The following is a 24,126-nucleotide window of genomic DNA, read 5'->3' as shown; positions in this document are numbered from 1 at the left end:
GACATTCTTTTCTGTGTCGGGAATTGGTTTCCCAACGTCTTTATCACTTTCGCCGACGTTTTTGTGAGTCGAGAATGTCCCCACTTCTTGTAGTGTCAGATTCTTTCAGAAGATCAAATCATCCAGAAAGTCAGACTGAAAAATATCTATGGTCTAGCTCATCAGAGGCAAAGAGGGGCTTTTTGGGATGAATTATCTAAGTTATCTAAAATATGTATTGAAGTCGAGCTCCTTGGTGAGAATCATAATGTTTTCAAATGGAAAGACAAAACAACTGCTTTAAATTCTGCTAAACAAAGCATGAAAGGTTAAATTCCTTTATCCAAAAGCAAAATCTTATTGATCCCCTATTAATAAATAATCCTTTACTTGGTCAAATTTAAAAGAGAATCCAATCTATTCCTGTCTCGCCAGATTCCTTTATTCCCCTCAATGGGAGTCTATGTTCAAGCCCATCCTCTCAAGAACTTCCCCTAGAACTACTTCGAATCATTTTCCTCTAGTCTTGGAATCAAGCGAAATTTTTTAGGGCTCGACCCCTTTAAGACTCAATACTTCATCTATAACCAATGTTGTCTTCAGAAAATATTAGGTGGAATAGCACGAAATGTGAAGGTTTTCCTAGCTTTGCTTTTATTCAAAGACTGAAACAGCTTGTCGAACATGTGCAAAATTGGCAAAGCTCAGATTGAAAGAATATAGCTGGGAACAAAAAGATCCTAATCTCAGAATTGGAAGCAATTGATAGAAGGGAAACTCTTTTCAACCTTAACTCAACTGATAGTGCATGGTGAACTATAATCAAGGCTGATTTAGCAGATTTGAATCTCAAATAAGCCTGATTGATCCCAAAGAGCTAAAAATCTATGGATCAAAGATGAGGATGAAAACACATATTTTTTCCACTAAACCTGAACCACAACGCAAAGAAAAAATCTCATTTTTGAAATTGACGATGGTCCGAGCAAAAAGTTCTCCTCAAATTCAGAAATTGTAGAAACAATTTTGGCCCATTTCAATTCAATTTTCACTCGAAGAAAACGGATTGATTTCCTTATAAACAATCTAGATTGGAAGCTTATTAACAGTGACCATTGTTCAAGCCTTTATGCCCCATTCTCAGAAATTGAAGTGAGGAATACAATTTTCTCTTTCAATAACAATAAAACACCTAGCTCATATGGTTTCTCATTTGATTTCTACAAACAATTCTGGACGCGTTGCTAAAGGACATCATAGACATTTTCAAATATTTCCATGGCAACCACTTCATAAACAAGAACATGAACAACACATACATCTCTCTATTTCCAACATCGATCTACAAAATCATTGCAAAAGTGCTAGCTAACCGTCTCAAGTCTGCTCTTCCTAAAACTATTTCTAACAACCAACTTGCTTTTGTTAGAGGAAGGCAAATCACGGATGCCATTTTAATGGAAAAAATGAATCGATTGATTAATGGAGGGCTATTAAATCAAAAGATTTTATGCTGAAACTAGACATTGAAAAAGCTTTTCACAAACTCAATTGGAATTTCATTGCTTTCATGTTACACAAGAAGAATTTTTCCTTAAAGTAGCGATAGAGGATTCAAGTTTGCATAAAAAACGTTCAATATTCTATGTTGATCAATGGCAAACCTTATGGGCCTTTTTTCCTAAACAGAGGGCTAAGGCAAGGCGATGCCATCTCCTTTTTTATTTTTTTACTAGCCATGGAGTACTTCAATGCCCTCATGCATCATTTGCAAGTCTCACAAGCTATCAAGAGTGTCATTTTTAACAAGAATTGTAGCTTAAATCATATCTTATTTGCAGATGACTTCCTTATTTTTGGGGAAGATGAAGACTATGCTATCAAAAACCTCAAAAATGTGATTTATCTTTTTTAAGAAGCTTTTGGTCTTACCATAAATCACTCCAAATCGACATTCATTCTCATAAATGTCAATAGCACCCGATGCTCGTTCAAAGAAAAGGAATGGAACATCAAGACTCATTTTCTCCCAATCAATTACCTTGGAGTTCCCCTTAGAGGAAAACCAAACTCTACAGCCTTTTGGTATAATATAAAAGAGATAGTGCAGAAGAAGCTAAGCAATTTGAAATACTCCCAAGTTTCAAAAGAGGGAAAATCACTCTCATAAAAGCCACCCTAGCAAGTCTTCTTACATACCAACTTTCTTGTTTCAAAGCTCTTGTGGCCATATGCAACTACATTGAGAAAACCTGAATAGAGTTCCTTTGGAAATCCAAACTTGATGGAAAGAATTCCAATTTAATCCGATGGGATATTGTGACTACTCCCATAAGCGAAGGTTGGCTTGGTTTAACAAAGGTGAAAATCACCAACTTTGCTTGCCTATGCAAGTGGTTAGGAGATCTCACAATGAATGAACGGCGCGGTGAAGATGAATAATCAAAGCAAAATACAACAAGACTTTTCTAGGCGAAATTCCTAAAAAGGCGAAATATTGTACTATGAAAGCCCCCTGGATGTAAATTATCAAGGGGATAGAATGGTTTGAAGAAAGGTGCAAATGGAACATCAACAATAGATAAAATATTTCTTTTTGGCATGGGCTTTGGAATAAAAAAAAAGTCCCTTGGCAAAGAACCTTCCCAGACACTTTGCAATTTCCAATTCAAAAGATGCTTCTATCTTACAAATGTGGGACGAGACTCGAAATGTTTGGAACTTCTTTCCAAAAAGACCTTCAAATGACAGAGAACAGCAAACTTAGAAAATCATCATAGCCATCCTTTTCCCACCCCCGTCCTGGAAATGGAAGGAGCACTCTCTCATAGCCCCTAAATAAAGGAAAATTGTTCTCAATTGCCTCAGCCAAAAATTTTTACAAGTTTTTTCTCAAGGTTTTCATCCTCAAACTTATAATAAACTTTTTGAGAATCTGTGGAGATCTTCGATACCAAAGAAATGCAAGTTTTTTCTTTAGACTACAATCTCTATGAAAAGCTAAGCACTATGGTGTTGGAATTTATGTCCTAAAACTCGTACTTTGTTATTTGTTCAATAAAGTTTATTATTGAATGTTATAATCTTAAAACCAATAAATATTAAGGTCTCGAGACTATTTTACTGAGTTTGTCAATACACTTAAACTTTAGGTAGAGACATAAACATGGATTAAGTTCGAGTTAATAGCCCAAATAGTCTATAGTGTGTGAATAAGGTTGGGCGTCTTATTCTAGAAAAACACTATGGATGCGGCCCGCTCCGTAATTAGTACAAACAATGTAATCCTAAATCGTTCATGTAGAGACATAAGAGTGAGGGCATTCTACTTAAATGGTTTGCATAAGACTGGAACCACGAAATAGTCACTTTTAGTTATAACACCGTAAACTATATAAACTGACTATTTCAATTATGATGACCTAGGTAACTTGATCTTAATCCTAAGCTAACTATGAACTTATGTTCATTCGATAGTATCCTTAGATCTGTATAAGTGATGGCAGCTCATCATTGCTGGCCCAATAAGCCTCCCATTTCAAGGATAAGACCGAGTGGATAGCTAGGGACATAGGGTGCAAGACGGAATTTTCTCCTACCCACTTTTGGGATAGTAGATAGGTTGTTCCCTTAAGGACTATATCCAAGTCTTGAACAAGGGGCCCCACCTTCTCATTGGCTTGAGAAGGATTCAGGTTTATAGGTTGGACCTTAAATCCTATAAACCCGTTATTCAATAGTGGATCAGTGGGTCTTAAGGAGCAAGATGTAATCTCGGGGGTAAAACGGTATTTTGACCCAGCCAAGATTACAAACAACCTGTGAAGGATCAACTTACTCATCATAGTTATATCAGGTGGACAGAAATATATCTATAGTGAGAGGAGTGCAACTATGAGTCTTTAGTGGAATGACTCATTAGTTAACGAATGTTGATTAAGCTTAGTCTAAAAGATTCTAGCCAGTTAATCTCGAATCATTGGAGCTCATGATCTATAGGTCCATTAAGTTCCCCTACTAGCTCATATGGATTCAACTTAGAACAATATGTTGAAATAATTCGAATTGTTCGAATTAGGAAAAGAGAGAAACCGACAAGTATATAAGATATAAGTCGGTAGATATAAATTCTAAGCTTTGTGTTTAAATATGATTTAAATAAATATAAATGTAGATTCATATTTAAAAGCTTGGAAAGTTTTAAAACAGTCAAAGTTGTAAAAGTTAACATGTTGACTTTTGACTTTAAAAATCAATACTTTGACTGAAATTTATATTCAAATATGATTTGAATTTTAGAAAAATGAATACGGATTCATACTCAGGAGGTTAGAATTAGTCAAGACGAGTAAAATAGCAAAAAGTCAAAAGTTGACTTTTGACTAAGAAAAAGTCAGAGTTTGAGTTTGACTTAATTGGCCAAATGACCAAATTGCCCCTTTGACTAATTTCTTAATTAACTAAAAGTTAGTGGGTAATATGGCAGCTTATTATGAATTAGAAGCCACTAATTTCATTAAAGAGTTAATGGATTAATTAGGTGTTCAGATTATATGAAATAAATTGCATGCAATTTGCATGTAATTTTCATATATAAAATTCTCATTACATAATAAGAAAATTATGATGTTTTCTCAAAAAAGTTACCAAAACGATACACCTAACCGCCCACCTTCTCTCTAAACGATTTTCTTCATAAAAACGAGTCCCTCAACTCAGTTCTTAATCCTGAGATTAGTAGGTCAACTTAGTGGTTGTCCTTGCTCGTGATCTAAAGGTAGAGAAGAAGTTTTAGAACGAAGTAGAAGTTGAGAACTTCAAAGGTAAGTTCATCGATTACCATTTTCACTATTCGTTTAGGTCTTTCGTTTAGAAGTTGCATGTTAATTTCTAAATCATTTAGATGCATATATAGTAGAATATGATCCTTTCTTCCGCTGCTACATGCTTTTGGTGTTTTTTTCCATCATATAGATGTGCTGCAAAGTAAACTGCCAAATACCCTTTTAAATCTAAATCAATTTGTGCTTTGTTACTCTAACAATGAAAGTTTGGATCACTTATCCTTGGATTGTAATTTATCAAAGGGTTTGTGGGATAAGCTTCTTGCTTATATTGGTAGAAACTTTGACAGAACAACACCAAAGCTCTCTGTTGCTCGCTATGCAACCTCAATCAAAAGAGCAATAAGGATATTATCAAATTCAATGTGGCTGTTGCACTTCCTTGGACATTTTAGATGGAAAGAAATAACAGAATCTTCAAGGATACCAAAAGAAGCATAATCAACATGTGGGAAGACACAACTATGCTGATTGGCACTTGGTCCAGTAGACACAAATCTTGTAAAATATACACCCTTAGTACCTTAGCTCTGAACATAAAGGCATTGTTGAATTAAAGCTTTACACTATCCCAACCTTTCCTTTGTAACAATGCTTCTCCATTTAATTGATTAATAAAATTCCCATTCTAAATACGGAGGTATTAGAATGGTTCTCTTGGTCGTTTCGTGTTAAAAAAAACTTCTTTACATTATCTTTATTTTTGCTTCAAAAAAACATCAAATTCAATGCTTTGAGATAAATAAATTCTCTTACTAAAAAAGCATTCACAGTAATCATCGGAGGTTCATAACCAGCAACGAGGGCTCTATGCGCTTTTCCATCTAATATTTTAATAAAGAATATCATACGAGGCTTCCAATATGAGTAATTTTTTCCATCCAGTACTGGAGGACGTGAAGCTGATGGTTCCTCTCTCATTATCTCCATGATCTTGTAACCTTGCTTTGATACCAATTGAAAAATCAATGTGAGATAATCAATTAAACCTTTAGTTAATACTAAAGTTAATGACTGTTGTAATAGCTAGAGGGACAGCAGAAGAGAATAACACAAAAAACTTTGGTAACCCAGTTCGGCCAATATTGCCTACGTCTGGAGAGTTGCGCACAGCCCTAATTAGTAATTTTATTAAGATTCATTTTAGTCAATATACATCGATACAGCATATAAATTTTATTACTTTTCTTCATGATGTCTGACTTCAGGCTCCCCCTGAAACGCATGAGTGAATATCTTCGATGTTATCTTTATATACTTCTAAAGATTGTTGTGGCCACACATACCATTGTCTTGTCTTTTACGTTACTCATCGACAATCTCAACTTAAATCAACATGCTGATCTTATAAACATAAGATCATAATACCTTTTAGTTCCGGCAGCTTTTACAACCAGTTTTCCAAAGACCTTCAGCCGTAAATAATTTTCTTAATCTTTTTCTGCACATGGGCACTGTCTTCAAAAGTTCTATTTATACATATATGATCTATATGCATAAATCTTGATTCTTGTAAAGATAATTAGCAAGATTTCTTAAATCAAGGAGAATCTTTTTATCCTTTGATTATTTTATCTTTTTTAAGAAGAACCTAATAAAATCTTTTAGACAAACTCTTCAACAAACTCCCCCTTTTGTCTAAAAGAATTTTCTTTTCTTGTTCAAGACAATGCTTCCCCATAGACCTTTTAAGATAGATTTTATCCTTTTTAGATAGATTTTATCATGTCATAGAAAGAAATATGAACAGTATTTTTCTTCACACATACTTCCATCACTTAATGAAACCAGATCATTAATTCATCCACAGAAGATTTTCAAACAACATATATCAGTAGATAGAAAAGAAAAATACTTTTGTCTTCCTTCTTTTTTACAAAAGATCAATCAAAAGAAGAAATAAGAGAAAACTTCTACTAAGAACAAAATATCAGCAAATCAACCAAAAATCATCAGCAACCCAAACATTACATGCCTCAGTCACATCATCAACTTGCACCCTGCTGCTGCTACTGCTCCCCCTTTAAACCAGAAAAAAAAATGTCAATCTGAACCATCTTCTCTTCGACTGGTAGATGGGGCAAAAGACTTTAAGTGACGAATGAGAGAGTCCAACTCTAACCATCGTTCTGATAGTAGATTGACAGAATTAGACAAGGCTCGAGATTCAACAGTAAGTGAATTAAAAATTTGAGATGCCAACTCCTGATCAACAAAGAAGACTTCAGCAGACTCATCCCAGTCACTTGTATCGAAAATGTGTAAGTTGCGAGATGGATGTACATCATGATCAATATCAGACACATGACTTCCCTCAATGTGTCTATAGCTGAGTGATAATGTTTTAGGATTAGGTCCAGAAGCATCAGATGCAGTTATCACAGCACAAGTCAAGTGAAGTAGCAGACTCGAGAAAAATCGCGAAAGAGCAATTGGAATCTTGACCCTAAACAAACCAACATGCCTTAACAGCTGATTATATATAAAAGCACTTGTATCCACCTTATTGTCATTACAGATTTGATACAAAAAAGTTCCTACGGTAGCAGATACACTGGAGGCATAGGAGGATGGGAATCAATTAGCAATACCAATCTTATGCAAGATGGCATATTTGATGCTAAGAGCGACTGCAAGAATTCCATTGATAGGTCATGCAGACAGAGTCCCACCAGATAATATAGAAGCTAGAACATCAGTGAAAGGAGACGATGGAGAACAGTCAATATCAACAACATTTCCTAAAAAACTACTAATCACAACAGGAGAAATTACAAATTTGAAACCTCTAGTATGATCCGTCTGATAATCCGGGCTACTTGGATCATTGAATTCATCAGAAAAATTGACTATAAATCTGCCCTTTCAATAAGATTCATGATACTCATGTAGGACTTATGTTTTTCAGAAACATTTACTTCATTTGCTATCCTCCGCTGAACCACGAACTTCCAATGCTGAACATTTTCCTCGTGATGAAAGGAGATTCCATCAATGGGAACAGATAGAATATTAGGAGGAATCTTCTTTCTGCCAGTTTTGGTAGTTATATTGCACAGGTTTTGTTAAAAATTTTACTTTGCTGGCTTTAGTGCAACGGGGATTTCAAGAGAACCAGGTGGAACAGCGAGATTATCATCAGAATTGGTAGGAACATCTTCAGAGCACATGTTAGGATTTGAAGGGTCCACCTTATTCTCATCACTTCGAACATCAGTTCTCCCTTCAAATGCAGCAGAAACATCACAAGGAACATTATTAGGAACAGATGCATGAGCAACATCTGGTTTAAAGGGAAGTGACGCAAAAGGAGGGGAATGAACTAACGGTCCAGGTTGAACATTAGAAGCTGGAGAAATACCAGGAGTAGGAACAAACACTCCTTTAGTCGATGAGCTTTCTTGAGAATGAACAGGCATGGAAGGAGCCGCAAGTATTTCAACAGTAACCTCAGGGACAGTGGTCTTCTTCAAAAAAACGAGCCAAAGGTACATCATCCAGATCATCTGAATCCATATCAGATAGAGGGGTTGTAGAAATATTTGATGCATGTGCACCTGAAATCGCAGAAAAAAAAGAATCAACAGTCTGCGTAGGTAGCTTGCTTGAAACCTCCGCTTGAGATTTTTCTGATGGGAGACAATACGGTCTCCGTGGTAAAGAAATTTTGAACCTCTAGCCTCTCACCTTTTGTACAAAGGGCGACAAAATTTGAGTTGCAAGTTCATCTTCGGTCGATTTCACCATATACGAACCTTTCCGAGTATTCACAATAATGTCGTTTACACCAAAGCCTAGAGCTAAAAATTTCAAAATTGGAGAAAGACGAAGATGAAGAGAACCCGATAAAGCTAACTTAAATAGTTAATAATGATTAAAATAGAAACTCTTCAAATGCCGAAAAGATATTTCTAAACGTGTAAGCATGCGCCATCCTTTTAGTTGCTCATGGAGTTAAATGTGACAAACTCCTATGTCAGTGCGTAGATACTCAAATGAGTTTGCATCTAGTGGCTTAGTGAGATATCTCCTAAGAATAAACGTGTAAAACCAACTTAAAGAGAGACATGTTCATTAAAAGAAATATATACATGTGCCACTCTTAGATACCATTTTATTTTGAGATATGAAAACTCCATTATTATCTAAGATAGATAATAACTATATACGTTAATTACAGATTAATGATCTTTACAACAATCTTCCACATTACCAAACTTATGAGCTTGACCCCAAATAATTGAACTCATATCTAAGGAACTGAATTATTGTTACCACAAAAAAAAAACAACTTAAAATGGAAGGCAGAAAATTAAACAAACTAGCTAATCAACACATTATATTCTATAATAGAAATAATTCTCCAAACTGAACAAACTTTGTTCCAATTTTCTAAATTTAGTTTTTCCATTAAACATGCATATATATATATATATATATATATATATATATATATATATATATATACTTGTGATCGTTGGGAAGAAATATCCAGGAAAAAAACACTCTAATTTGCCACTGAATCCAAATTATTTAAGACACTTCACCATCACAATGACAAGAAATCTTAGCCTCGTCATTCAAATCCTTCTCTTAGTATTTGCTTCGCAATGCTCTGCAAAGGTTGCTGCCACCTTGGACGACGTCACCGGCACTGAAAATCTTCTTAAGGTGACCGTACCAACAGTAAATGAGCAGTTTCTTCGTCCTGCAGGAGCACCCCGGCGTCTTGACATCGGTACTCTACCCGACATTGGCAGCACGGTGAATGACATTAGGGAAAATATTGTTCTAAATGAGAATGGTGGGTCAGTTTTTGATGTTACAAAACATGGAGCTAAAGCTGATGGGGAGACCGATGATGCACAGGTGAGAAATATCAACACACAAAATTCAAACATTTTAATTTGAGTTGATTATCTTTAAATTGATAACTAAAGGAAATTGTATATATTTTTTGCTATTAAATTCTACCGTTATATAATTCTAAACCTATCACGATTTTTCTTCTATTTTTTTCGGTGGATACGAATGGTATAATTATTTCAACATTTTTTTTTACCTGAAAAGTTTATAATATTTTTTATTTTCCATTTGGCAGGCACTCATGACAACATGGATTGCAGCTTGCCGGAATACAGTCGGTCCGGCGAAGTTCTTGATCCCACAAGGCACATATCTGGTGGGTCCGGTGACTTTTGCCGGTCCGTGCAAAAGCTTTCCGATCACCCTCGAAAATCAAGGAACTGTGAAGGCCACAACCGATATTAGTGAATATTCATCTCCTGGATGGTTCTCCATTGAAGATATTACTGGCTTCATCCTCACCGGCTCCGGCGTCTTTGACGGTCAAGGCGTCACCGTTTGGCCCTATAATGACTGCAAGAAAAACAGATTTTGCCAACTTCTTCCAATCGTAATTAACCATATAGAATTTTGCCTAACTCAATCATTTATTTTCCTTTCATTTTAAATTGCAAACTGTTTTACACTCGAAACTTTTCGATTTGTCTCTATTAATACGTTATGCTATATTTGAAAAAATTCTTTTAACGATTTTGATTTATTCATTGATTTTTTCTTTTTTTGTAGTCGATTAAATTCTCGAGATTAAATCACACGATCGTTGATGGGCTCACTTCAGTAAACAGCATGGGATTCCACACTTCCGTATTCTACTGTTACAATTTCACTGCTACTAACATGAAAATTATAGCTCCACATAATAGTCCGAACACCGATGGAATGCACCTTAGCACCTCAAAATTGGTCACCATTACCAACAGTGTCATTGGCACCGGTGATGATTGTGTCTCCATCGGCCACAGTACTGAGAATATCGTTGTCACCAATGTCACTTGCGGCCCAGGACATGGCCTCAGGTAACAATATACCTTCTAAAAAAATGTTTAAACATTAAATAGACACAAAGAAGAAAATCTAAAAGCTTTTCGTTATTCATCTTCAGCGTGGGCAGCTTGGGCAAGTACTCAAAAGAGAAAAGTGTCTACAACGTTTTAGTAAAGAATTGTACCATTTTCAATGCCACCAATGGTGCAAGAATCAAGACATGGGCTAGCCGTATCTCGGGGTTAGCCTCAGGAATAATCTTCGAGGACATTGTAATGTACAATGTAAAAAATCCTATAATCATCGACCAAACCTATGGCACTAAAAAGAAGAAGGTAAGCAACAAAAATCAACGATCAACAATGTAAAAAAATATACACTATTATTCATGATAATGCGGATGAGTTTAACCTTTTGAGTTCAGTATTGATTTTAACCCGAAGCTGCAACTAATCCTTCATGCAGGTTTCAAATTGGAAGATCAGCGATGTTCATTTCAAGAACATTCGTGGGACATCAACAACGAACGTGGCAGTATTGTTGGAGTGTAGTGAGTTGCTTCCATGCGAGGGGGTGGAACTAAGGGACATTAACTTGACTTATGGAGGCACCAACTTGAGGAATACGACCATTGTTTCTTCATGTTCGAATGCAAAGATTGCAACTTTTGGGGTTCAAAATCCACCACCTTGTGTTGTATAACATTTATATGTAGATTTATGCATTAATTGGGGATTTATGAATTGGGGATTGTATATAAATATTCAACACATTGTGTTCTCTGTTTTTGAATCATGAATTCAATGTGAAAATTATTGGTTTTTTCTTTTATCTTGGTCAACCCAAATTAGTTAGAATAATGCAAAGTTTCTAACCCTTCAACAAAATAACTCCAAATTCGTCCATCGAATAAATTTAAATCAACGGCTAAACTTCTTTACATTATCTTAAAACCCAAAAGTACATGGCCATTATTCAAATAAAATCACGAAGGAGTTTTTAGAGAGAGAAAATGCTCTCTCCCCTCTCTTCTTTTGACGTTGAAACTGAATTTTCATTTTGGACGAAGTGTTGCACGTTTAATATTCGTTGGAAAGAAATGTTTGTCTATTTAAGTGTCGGTGGTAAGACACGGATGTGAACAAAAGTCAAAGAACACACGTTGAACTATGGTAAAAATCTCTCAACACGTCCCATTTTTGGATCGCGGAGGAACCTGTAATTCTTGCGACGCAAGCATATCAAATTTTTTACCTAGATGACCCCAAAAAATGGTAGCAATGGAAAAGTTGTGCAAGTCGTCCAAAATAAGTGTATATGGGATGTGCCAGAAGTGGATGATGTTGAGAATGAAGACCTAAATATACTAGAAATCGTTGTTAGTCATCGAATGGATCAGCACATCGAGGATGACACTCTGTGTAAGACTGATGTTGATCCCACAATCATTGAAAGAATGGTTGTGCGTTAGGTCATTAATGACTTCATCCACGATGTGGATGAACACTTATCACATGCAAGCGAAACAAGCGACGACGACGAGTTATAGTGACGAACCACCTACCCACATATTTATGTAGTTTATATATTTCGATTCTAGCTACGTGTTCATATTTGCGTATTGAAAGTTTGATTTCTATGTCCACAAGCACTATGTCATTCTCACGCACGAATTTCCTCGAGACGGATGCTATATTTCTCGAGTTTTTAGACGATTTAGATAACCTTGCGAAAGGGTCGTCGTCCGTGGGCAACGATTCGAGTGAGTCTAATAATGGTATTTCAACTTAGGATTATTTCAAGTGTCTTTTCTAACGTTATATGTTCTTATAATTTATTGAGCAATGTCGTCTTCTCAACCATCTGCAACTTCGACTCCTAGGAGAAGTATGCAGTCTTGATTCTTAGAGTTGATGCGCTACGTTGCAACCAATAGGTGGATTCCGATGACGATCGCCCCTGGCACGGAGAAGCCTATTTTCCTACATGTCGTTCGCTTCAGCCAGGAGATATGTGTGTGTGCGCGAAAGACATTTGCCATCCGCTTCCTTAAATGGGTGAACGTAAGTAAAAATACATCAAGGTCGTCAAGGGCGACGTCTAGGTAAGTCCACTACACATTTATGATTTCATTTAAAACATTTTAAGTTAGCAAAGCTACTGTGTTGTTTTTGTAATGTGTAGTGGTTTTTGTGGTTGATTTCAATGATCAAGCAATGAATAGGTTCGTTGAGCATCAGAAGCTTACCACCTTTAAAGACTTTTGGGGCTACTGTTACAAACACTTCAAAAAGTACTGCGACCCCGAGGAAGCTCGTGCCAGCCCACCAGACCTATTGGTGGGACATAATGAGTATTTGCACTTCCTCTGTGACCACTACATGAGTCGTGCATTCCAGGTGAGCAATTGAACTCTTTGTCATGGTTAATTATGATTTCAACTTTTAATATGTATAAAAAATAAACAATATAATTGTTTTCATGCAGGAGCAATCACAGACGAACAAGGCTGCTAGACAGAAGCAACCTTATAATCATAGTAACGAGTCAAAGTCGTTTCTACAATGATAGCATCAGCTCTCTAAGCAAAGAGGGAAGCCAATCGATCGTGTGGAGTTGTTCTATCAAACATACGTTCGAGACGGGACGTTCGTGTCCCAGGCTACGGAGGCTGCGCATGAGTTATCCAACACACACTTCTGCTTTCATTTGCCCTCTTTAATATATAATATATATTTACTTACTAAGGTGGTTTCTAAATTTGCTGTAGAATTAAATGCTAGAACTCTAGTCCCAACCTATCCTAGAGGGTAATCAGTCACTCTCTAGGGATAAGATATGCGAGGCTGTGTTGGGTAGATGACCAGGCTACTCAAAAGGCCTTGGTCGGGGACCCAAGTCGAAGGCCCGCAAGACTATGAGTGCAAGCAGTTCCACGACGTCATGTCTGCAATCCACAATAGAGCTTCAATTATAGGCTAAGCTTGATCAAGCTATGTAACGAATTAGAGAGCAGACAATAAATCACGAAGCATTAGTTTCAGAAGTAGAACAAATGCGGAAGCTGATAAAAGATATGACTTAGCAACAACAAGGACCACCACATGATGATCCCTAGCTTTTGCGGTACGTATATACTTTTTCATTATTCTTATGTTTTTTAAATTACAGTATACAGTGATGATATGCATATATATGTACTAAACTTAGCCACTTTTGTATCATTGTAGGACCTAAAGTGTAGTATGGCATACGAGGTTCGTTAGGAGACGTATGGCTTTCTTTGCGCTTTTTTGTATTATGAACATTAATTTTTTTTAATTATGAATTCTAACTTCTTTGTATTATAAACAGCAAATTTTTTTATGAATTTTTGTTTTTATTTCGTAATTTAATAATTTATTTTGAATTTTCTTTAATTTAATCGAAAACGAATGTGAATATTACAGGAAATAGAGACTCGATTGAAAAACATTACAGGAAAATATTTCAGAAAAAAATGAAAAGTGCATATTTAAGATATAAAAAAAACATATTAAAAATATTTCCCGATGCACTGTAAAACGTCGGGAATATGCTACAATCGTCGCGTCAGGCTAGTTTTTCCCGACGTTGGATATATAAACGTCGAGAGTGGTTATTCTCGATGCACCAATGATGTCGAAAATGTCGACGTTGGGGATTACTTACTCCTGATGCATCAGGAATGTCGGTGAAGAAAACGTCGGGAGAAGGTTATTCTCGATGCCTTGTTGATGAAATGTCGCGAAAAGTTCTCCTGACACGTTTCTTTCGTCGGTCTTCTCAACATTCTTTTCTGCATTGGTAATTGGTCTCCCCGTTTCCTTTCCACTTTCACCGACATTTTTGTGCGTCGAGAATGTCCCTACTTCTTGTAGTGTCAGATTCTTTTAGAAGATCAGGCTCCAGAAAGTCAGACTCAAAAATACCTATGGACCAGCTCATCGAAGGCAAATAGGGGCTTTTTGGGCTAAATTATCTAAGTTATCTAAAACATGTATTGAAGCCGAGCTCCTTGGTGGGAATCATAATGTTTTCAGATGGAAAGAGGAAACAACTGATTTAAATTCTGCTAAACTAAGCATGAAAGGTTAAATTCCTTTATCCAAAAGCAAAATCTTATTAATCCCCCTTAAACAAACAATTCCTTCACTTGGTCAAATTTAAGAGAGATTCCAATCTATTCCCATCTCGACAGATTCCTTTATTCCCCTCAATGGGAGTCTATGTTCAAGCTCGCCCATCTCTCAAGAACTTCCCCTAGAACTACTTCGAATCATTTTCTTCTGGTCCTGGAATCAAGCGAAATTGTTTGAGGCTCCTCCCCTTTCAGACTCAATACTTTATCAATAACCAATGTTGTCTTCAGAAAAAATTAGGTGGAGTAGCACAAAATGTGAAGGTTTTCCTGGCTTTACTTTTGTTCAAAGACTGAAACAGCTTGTCGAACATGTGCAAAATTGGCAAAGCTCCCAATCTCATAATTGGAAGCAATTGATAGAAGGGAAACTCTTTTCAACCTTAACTCGACTGACAGTGCATGGTGAACTATGATCAAGGCTGATCTAGCAGATTTGAATCTCAAAGAAGCCTGATGCTAGATCAGCCTTGATTGGTCCCAAAGAGCTAAAAATCTATAGACCAAAGACGAGGATGAAAACATAGCTTTTTTCCACTAAGCCTGTACCGCAAGGCAAAGAAAAAATCTCATTTCTGAAATTGAGGATGGTCAGGGCAAAACGTTTTCCTCAAATTCAAAAACTGTAGAAACAATTTTGGCCCATTTCAAGTCAATTTTCACTGGAAGAAAACGGATTGATTTCCTTATAAACAATCTATATTGGAAGCTTATTAACAATGACCATCATTCAAGCCTTTATCCCCCATTCTCAGTAATTGAAGTGGGGAATACAATTTTCTCTTTCAATAACAATAAAACACCTGGCTCGGATGGTTTCTCATTTGATACTATAAAAGAGAAAGTGGAGAAGAAGCTAAGCAATTGGAAATACTCCCAAATTTCAAAAGGGGGGAAATCACTCTCATAAAAGCCACCCTAGCAAGTCTTGTTACATACCAACTTTCTTGTTTCAAAGCTCTTGTGGCCATATGCAACTACATTAAGAAAACCTGAAGAGACTTCCTTTGGAAATCCAAACTTGATGGAAAGAATTCCAATTTAATCCAATGGGATATTGTGACTACCCCCATAAGCGAAGGTGGGCTTGGTTTAACAAAGGTGAAAATCACCGACTTTGCTTGCCTATGCAAGTGGTTATGGAGATCTCACAATGAACGAACGGCGCGGTGAAGATAAATAATCAAAGCAAAATACAACGAGACTTTTCTAGGCAAAATTCCTAAAAAGGCAAAATATTGTACTATGAAAGCCCCTTGGATGTCAATTATCAAGGGGATAGATTAGTTTGAAGAAAGGTGCAAATGGAACATCAACAATAGATAAAATATTTCTTTTTGGCCTGGTCTTTGGAATAAAAAAAGTCCCTTGGCAAAGAACTTTCCCAGACACTTTGCAATTTCTAATTCAAAAGATGCTTCAATCTTACAAATGTGGGACAAGACTCGAAATGTTTGGAACTTCTTTCCAAAAAGACCTTCAAATGACAGAGAACAGCAAACTTGGAACATCATCATAGCCATCCTTTTCCCACCCCCGTCCTAGAAATGGAAGGAGCACTCCCTCATAGCCCCTAAATAAAGGAAAATTTTCTCAATTGCCTCAGCCAAAAAGTTTTACAAGTTTTTTCTCAAGGTTTGCATCCTCAAACTTATAATAAACTTTTTTAGAATCTGTGGAGATCTTCAATACCAAAGAAATGCAAGTTTTTTCTTTAGACTACAATCTATATGGAAAGCTAAGCATTATGGATGTGCTACAAAGTAAACTACCAAATACCCTTTTAAATCCAAATCAATGTGTGCTTTGTTACTCCAACAATGAAAGTTTGGATCACTTATTCTTGGATTGCAATTTATCAAAGGGTTTTTGGGATAAGCTCCTTGCTCATATTGGTGGAAACTTCGACAGAAGCAACACCAAAGCTCCTTGTGGCTCGCTGTGCAACCTCAATTAAAAGAGCAGTAAGGATGTTATCAAATTCATTGTGGTTGTTGCACTTCTTTGGACAATTTGGATGGAAAGAAATAACAGAATCTTCAAGGATACCAAAAGAAGCATAATCAACATGTGGGAAGACACAACTATGTTGATTGGCACTTGGTCCATCAGACACAAATCTTGTAAAATATACACCCTTAGTACCTTAGCTCTGAACATAAGGCATTGTTGGATTAAAGCTTTAGGCTATCCCAGCCTTTCCTTTGTAACAATGCTTCTCCATTTAATTGATTAATAAAATTCCTCAAGGTTCATTCCAAATACGCAGGTATTAGAATGGTTCTCTTGGTCGTTTCGTGTTAAAAAAAACTTCTTTACATTACCTTTATTTTTGCTTTAAAAAACATCAAATTCAATGCTTTGAGATAAATAAATTCTCTTACTGAAAAAGCATTCACAGTAATCATCGGAGGTTCATAACCAGCAACCAGGGCTCTTTGCGCTTTTCCATCTAATGTTTTAATAAAGAATATCATACGAGGCTTCCAATATGAGTAATTTTTTTCATCCAGTACTGGAGGACGTGAAGCTGATGGTCCCTCTCTGATTATCTCCATGATCTTGCAATCTTGCTTTGATACCAATTGAAAAGGCAATGTGAGATAATCAATTAAACCTTCAGCTAATACTAAAGCTAATGACTATTGTAATAACTAGAGGGACAGCAAAAGAGAATAACACAAGAAACTTTGGTAACCCAGTTCGGCCAATGTTGCCTACGTCTGGGGAGTTGCGCACAGCCCTGATGAGTAATTTTATTAAGATTCACTTTAGTCAATATACATCGATACAGCATATAAACTATGTTTAACTATATGACTAAATAACATGCATATTAGGTTCAGACTTAAGGCTCCCCCGAAATGCATGAATTACTCTTCTTCATGATGTCTGACTTCAGGCTCCCCCTGAATCGCATGAGTGAATATCTTCGATGTTATCTTTATATACTTCTAAAGATTGCAGTGATCAGACATACCACTGTCTCCTCTTTTACGTTACTCATCGACAATCTCAACTTAAATCAACATGCTGATCTTATAGACATAAGATCATAATACTTTTTAGTTTCGGCAGCTTCTGCAACCAGTTCTCCAAAGACCTTCAGCCATAAATAATTTTCTTAATCTTTTTCTGCACATGTGCACTGTCTTCAAAAGCCCTATTTATACATATATGATCTATATATATATATGCATAAATCTTGATTCTTTTAAAGATAATTAGCAAGATTCTTTAAATCAAGGAGAATCTTTTTATCCTTTGATTATCTTATCTTTTTGAAGAAGAATCTAATAAAATCTTTTAGACAAACTCTTCAACAAACTCTCCCTTTTGTCTAAAAGAATTTTCTTTTCTGGTTCAAGACAATGCTTCCACATAGACCTCTTTAGATAGATTTTATCATGTCATAGAAAGAAATATGAACAGTATTTTTCATCACACACTTCCATCACTTAATGAAACCAGATCATTAATTCATCCACAGAACATTTTCAAACAACACATATCAGTAGATAGAAAAGAAAACTACTTCTGTCTTCCTTCTTTTTTACAAAAGATCAATCAAAAGCAGAAATAAGAGAAAACTTCTACTAAGAACAAAATATCAGCAAATCAACCAAAAATCATCAGCAACTCAAACATTACATGTCTCAGTCACATCATCAACTTGCACTCTGCTACTGCTACTGCTCCCCCTTTAAACCAGAAAAAAAAAATGTCAATCTGAACCATTTTCTCTTCGACTGCTAGATGGGGCAAAAAGACTTTAAGTGACGAATGAGAGAGTCCAACTCTAACTGTCGTTCTAACGGCAGATTGATAGAATTAGACAAGGCTCGAGATTCAACAGTAAGTGAATTAATAATTCGAGATGCCAACTCCCGATCAACAAAGAAGACTTCAGCAAACTCATCCCAGTCACTTGTATCGAAAATGTGCAAGCTGCGAGAAGGATGCACATCATGATCAATATCAGGCACATGACTTCCCTAAAGGCGTCTATAACTAAGTGATAATGTTTCGGGATCAGGTCCAGGAGAATCAGATGCAATTGTCATAGCACCATTCAAGTGAAGTAGCAGACTGGAGAAAAATCGCGGAAGAGCGATTGGAATCTTGATCCCAAACGAACCAACATGCCTTAACAGCTGATTATACATAAAAGCATCTGTATCCACCTTATTGTCATTACAGATTTGATACAAAAAAGTTCCTAAGGCAGCAGATACACTGGAGGAATGGGAGGATGGGAACCAATTAGCAATACCAATCTTATGCAAGATGGCATATTTGATGCTAAGAGAGACTGCAGGAATTCCATTGACATGCCATGCAGACAGAGTCCCACCAGATAATACAGAAGCTAGAACATCAGTGGAAGGAGACGATGAAGAACAATCAATATCAACAACATTTCCTAGAAAACCATTAATCACAGCAGGAGAAATTACAAATTTGAAACCTCTAATATGAACCGTCTGATAATTCGGGCTACTTGGATCATTGAATTCATCAGGCAAATTGACTATAAACTCCTTGATAAGCTGGGGATAAAATGGACCGACATTTGAAATAGTTTTCGATGAACTTGCCCTTTAATAAAGATTCATGATACTCATGTAGGACTTATGTTTGTCGGAAACATTTACCTCATCTGCTATCCTCTGCTGAACCACGAACTTCCAATGCTGAACATTTTCCTCATGATGAAAGGAGATTCCATCAATGGGAACAGATGGAATATTATGAGAAATCTTCTTTCTACCAATTTTGGTAGTTATATTGCATCGATTTTGTTGAAATTTCTGCTTGCTGGCTTTGGTGCAACGGGGATTTCAGGAGAACCAGATGGAACAGCAGGATTATCATCAGCATGGGTAGGAACATCTTCAAAGCACATGTCAGGATTTGGAGGGTCCACCTCATTCTCATCACTTCGAACATCAGTGCTTCCTTCAGGTGCAGCAGAAACATCACCAGGAACATTATCAGGAACAGATGCATAGGCAACATTCGATTCAAAGGGAAGTGACGCAGAAGAAGGGAAATGAACTAACAGTCCAGGTTGAACATTAGAAGCTAGAGGAATACAAGGAGTAGGAACAAACACTTCTTCAATCGACGAGCTTTCCTGAGAATGAACAGACATGGAAGGAGCCGCAGGCATTTCACCAGTAACCTCAGGGAAAATGGTCTTCTTCAACAAACAAGCCAAAGGTACATCATCCAGATCATCTGAATCCATATCAGATAGAGGGGTTGCAGAAATATTTGATGCATGTGTACTTGAAGTCGCAGGAAAAGAGGAATCAACAGTCTGCGTAGGTAGCTTGCATGAAACCTCCGCTTGAGATTTTTTATGGGAGACGATACAGTCTTCGTGGTGAAGTACTTTTAAACCTCCAGCCTCTCACTTTTTGTACAAAGAGCGAAAAAATTTGAGTTGTAGGTTCATCTTCGATCGATTTCACCATATACGAACCTTTCTGAGTATTCACTATGATGTCGTTTACACCAAAGCCCATAGCTGGAAATTTTGAAATTAGAGAAAGACGAAGATGAAGCGAACCCGATAAAGCTAGCTTAAATAGTTAATAATGATTAAAAGAGAAACTCTTCAAGTGCCGAAAAGATAGCCATTAAATCCGAAAACGGCGCTGACACCATTAATATTTCTAAACGTGTAAGCATGCGCCATCCTTTTAGTTGCTCATGGAGTTAAATGCAACAAACTCTTATGCCAGTGCGTAGAAACTTAAATGAGTTTGCATCTCTGCTAATTGCAAGTTCGAACGAATATGATCAAGTTTAATAACCCTATTTTCAACAAGTTCTAGGATAAAATGATACCTAATATCAATATGTTTGGTTCGACTTTGTTGAACCAGATTTTTTTATATATCAATGGAACAAATATTATCACAATATAAATTCATTATATCTTGTGTGAACTCATACTCATGCAACACATTTTTCATCCAAATCAATTGATTACAAGCACTCCATGCCGCTATGTATTCAATTTCAGCTGTAGACAAAGAAACATAATTTTTTTTCTTACTGAACCATGAGATAAGATTGTTCCCTAGAAAGAAACAACCTCCAGATGTGCTTTTCTTATCATCAGAGGAACCTGCCCAATCAGCATCACAATATCCAACCAAAATAGATGTCGTGTCATAGGAATACAGAATTCCAAAATCACTTTTCCCATGAACATATTTGAGGATTCGTTTAACAGCTTCTAAATGTGATGTTCGAGGGCCAGCCTGATAACGAGCACATATCCCAACAGCATAAGCTATGTCAAGTCGACTGGCAGGTAAAGAGACCAAACTACCAATTATACTTCTGTAAAGTTTGTGATTTGCTCTTGCACCATCAATATCTTTTGGTAATTTTAACATGTGTCGCAGCTGGAGTCGTCTTGTGTCGAGACTGTTCTAATCCAAACTTTTTAATTATATTCTTGACATACTTTTCTTGAGATATGAATATACCTTCACTCTTTTGCTTGATTTAAAGCCCCAAAAAACATGAGAGTTCTCCTACCATGCTCATCTCAAATTCTGACTTCATGATATCAATGAAGTTATTGACAAGATCTTGAGGAAAACCCCCAAATATGATATCATCAACAAAGATTTGAGCAACAATGAGTTGATCATTTGTTATGTCAATAAATAGTGTTTTTTGTCAGCCTCACCTCTGGAATACCCTTTACAACTTAAATAGATCATCAATCGTTCGTACCAAAGCTCTATGAGCTTGCTTAAGTCCATATAGAGCTTTATTAAGCTTATACACATGTTAAGGATACTCAGAATCGACAAATCCCTTGGGTTGAGCAACATAGGCTTCTTCGTTTAAGTATTCGTTCAGAAAGGCACTTTTTACATCCATTTGATACAATTTAAATTTTTGAATACAAGATATTTCGAGTAACAAGCGAATAGCTTCAAGCCTTGCAATAGGAGCAAATGTTTCATCAAAGTCAACCCCATCAACCTGAGCATAACCCTGAGCCACTAAACGAGCTTTATTCTTTGTCACACATCCGGCTTCATCAATTTTATTTTTGAAGATCCATTTTGTGCCTAAAATATTTGCTCCTTCTCGCTTGGGAACCAATGTCCAGACATTGTTACACCTGAATAGAAGAGTTCTTCTTGCATTGCGTTTATCCAATATTCATCTTTAATAGCAACATCAATAGTTGAGCATTCAATGGCAGATGTGTAATATAAATCAGTAATCCTCTTCGAGTAATATACTTTCTCTTTCTTTATGGTAATAATTCCAGCTAAAGAATCACTTAGTATAAAGCTTGATGGATGCTTTTTTTCACATGTGCAGATGGAACAAGTTCGGGGTTATCAACTATAACTTTCTTAAATATCTTTTTTGAGTTTATATCAGTACCATCTGGCAGAGTGTCAACTTTAGGTACTTCCACAAGAAGCGTTGAAGTATCCACATGCATATTTAGAGTCTCATCATCCTCATCATTAATTCGTATGGCAGTTGATTCAAAATCACTTACCACAATATTGATCGTTTCCATAACTGTACCAGATTTATTATTAAAGACTATAAGCTCAACTATTCTGAGAATATCCTAGAAAGATTCCTTGTTCTTATTTCACATCCCACTTTCGATGATATTCTCTATTAGCTAAAATATAACAAGTACTTCCAAATACATTAAAATACTTTACATTTCGCTTTCTTCCCTTCCAAAGTTCATATAGAGTGACGATCGTTCCAGATCAAGTAGTAATTTAGTTGTGAATGTGACACGCTGTGTTAACAACTTCTGCCCAAAAATTCAAAGGTAAATTTTTGGCATGTATCATGACTCGAGCCATTTTTTGTAGGGTTCTGTTTTTCCGTTAAACTACTCCATTTTGCTGAAGAGTGTGAAAAACAGTAAAAGATAATCAATGATCCTTCAGTTACGACTGTAGCTAATATTATAAGTAATATCTAGTGAGACAATAGAAGAGAATAACACATGAGACCTTGGTAACCCAATTCGGCCAATATTGCCTACGTCTGGGGAGCTACGCACAGTTTAGATGAGTAATTTTATTAATAATCACCATAAACATCAAAAAATCAATATAGCTTATGTATACATCTCAATACTAAAATTGTATGACTTGTGAATTAACATCAGACAACAGGCTCCCCCTGGAATAAAGAAGACTCCTATCGACATTCGTCTGATGGTCAAGCTCCCCCTGAATGTATGCGTGACTCAATCATTAATCAGACTAACCATAGTCTCATTCTATATGTTACTCATCCGCAAACCTTAACGTTAGATAATCATGTTGCTTCCGAAGTCATAAGGTCAAGCTACCTTTTGTAGAGGGCGCTTTAATGATAAATCGGAAGTTACTTCTTCGTATCAGCAACAAAAACTTTTCTCTCTATTTTCTGCCTTTTTCAGCCAATCTTCAAGACACCAATATATACATATATCTCCATCTATTTATATGCCTTGTATCTTTAATGAGATCCCTAAAGAATAGGAACTTATTATATTCTTGGAGATAATTAGAGAGATTCCATAAATATAGGAGAATCAAATATTCATTAATTATCTTCTCTCAAATATATCTTCTCTTTTAATTTAAAAGATATTCTTTTAGACAAACTACACTTCAACAAACTCCCCCTTTGTCTATTAGGAATTTCTTTTCTGGTTCAACAACAGCAACACCACAGAGTCATTTCATTCATTCGCAGTCATCAGTTCTTAGTAAGATAGATGTCATTCCATTCAAAAGATATTTCAATTTAGGAGACAAAAGATGATTTTATCAAACTACATCTGTCGTAAAAGAAAACCACAGTCACCAAAAGAATAGGGCCAGAACATTATCCATTTCTGCCCAAAATCATCAAAAACAAAAAACATCCTGCAATATTTTCCTCAGTACATTCACTCCCCCTTTGAACCTGAAAAGTAATGACATTAACCAGATGGTGGCTGCTGACGACTAGTAGATGGTGTCGAAGGCTTCAAATGTCGAATAAGAGCATCAACCTCTAATCGACGTTCAGACAACAGAGTGATGGAGTTAGTTAGTGCACGAGATTCAGCAGTCAAGGAATTAATAAGGCAGGTAGCTAACTCATGATCCACATAGAAGCCTTCAGCAGAGTCATCCCAGTCAGTAGTGTCAAAAATACGTGGGCCCCGAGTTGGATGCACATCATGGTCAATATCAGGCACATGACTACCTTGAAAGAGTCTGTAGCTAAAGTGCAATTGTCTTA

The 24,126-nt window shown here is 36.3% G+C and overlaps 2 protein-coding genes across 2 annotated transcripts; one reads left to right on the top strand and one right to left on the bottom strand.

Moving 5' to 3' along the window:
* The first annotated feature begins 9,377 nt into the window (after positions 1 to 9,377).
* On the top strand, positions 9,378 to 11,375 carry LOC127148590 (exopolygalacturonase-like). Its single transcript, XM_051082673.1, has 5 exons — positions 9,378 to 9,692; positions 9,925 to 10,239; positions 10,416 to 10,705; positions 10,792 to 11,008; positions 11,139 to 11,375. Exons 1-5 carry the CDS (start codon positions 9,378 to 9,380, stop codon positions 11,373 to 11,375), a joined length of 1,374 nt encoding a protein of 457 aa, XP_050938630.1.
* A 7,452-nt stretch (positions 11,376 to 18,827) lies between these two features.
* On the bottom strand, positions 18,828 to 21,245 carry LOC103492891 (uncharacterized). The gene is made up of 4 exons (XM_017045560.2): positions 20,939 to 21,245; positions 19,652 to 20,073; positions 19,488 to 19,538; positions 18,828 to 19,382 (listed from the first exon to the last, which is right to left on the bottom strand). The coding sequence occupies exons 1-4, from the start codon at positions 21,243 to 21,245 to the stop codon at positions 18,828 to 18,830; spliced, it is 1,335 nt and encodes a 444-aa protein (XP_016901049.2).
* Positions 21,246 to 24,126: the final 2,881 nt, after the last annotated feature.

The sequence above is a fragment of the Cucumis melo genome, chromosome 1 (assembly GCF_025177605.1).
Source record: "Cucumis melo cultivar AY chromosome 1, USDA_Cmelo_AY_1.0, whole genome shotgun sequence".
In the NCBI taxonomy this organism is placed as follows: Eukaryota; Viridiplantae; Streptophyta; class Magnoliopsida; order Cucurbitales; family Cucurbitaceae; genus Cucumis; species Cucumis melo.
The sequence above is the reverse complement of the archived record's forward strand: the minus strand, read 5'-3'. Positions and strand labels throughout refer to the sequence as shown.

Excerpts from the sequence above, each read along its gene's own strand:
- LOC127148590 (XM_051082673.1), top strand. The coding sequence starts at position 9,378 with ATGACAAGAAATCTTAGCCTCGTCATTCAAATCCTTCTCTTAGTATTT. Across the intron at positions 9,693-9,924 it reads GGGAGACCGATGATGCACAG|GCACTCATGACAACATGGAT; the intron begins GTGAGAAATATC and ends TCCATTTGGCAG. Across the intron at positions 11,009-11,138 it reads ATGGCACTAAAAAGAAGAAG|GTTTCAAATTGGAAGATCAG; the intron begins GTAAGCAACAAA and ends TCCTTCATGCAG.
- LOC103492891 (XM_017045560.2), bottom strand. The coding sequence starts at position 21,245 with ATGTTAAAATTACCAAAAGATATTGATGGTGCAAGAGCAAATCACAAA. Across the intron at positions 20,074-20,938 it reads TAAGAAAAGCACATCTGGAG|ATGATCTGGATGATGTACCT; the intron begins GTTGTTTCTTTC and ends ATATGGATTCAG. Across the intron at positions 19,539-19,651 it reads TCCCCGTTGCACCAAAGCCA|GAAAATGTTCAGCATTGGAA; the intron begins GCAAGCAGAAAT and ends TTTCATCATGAG.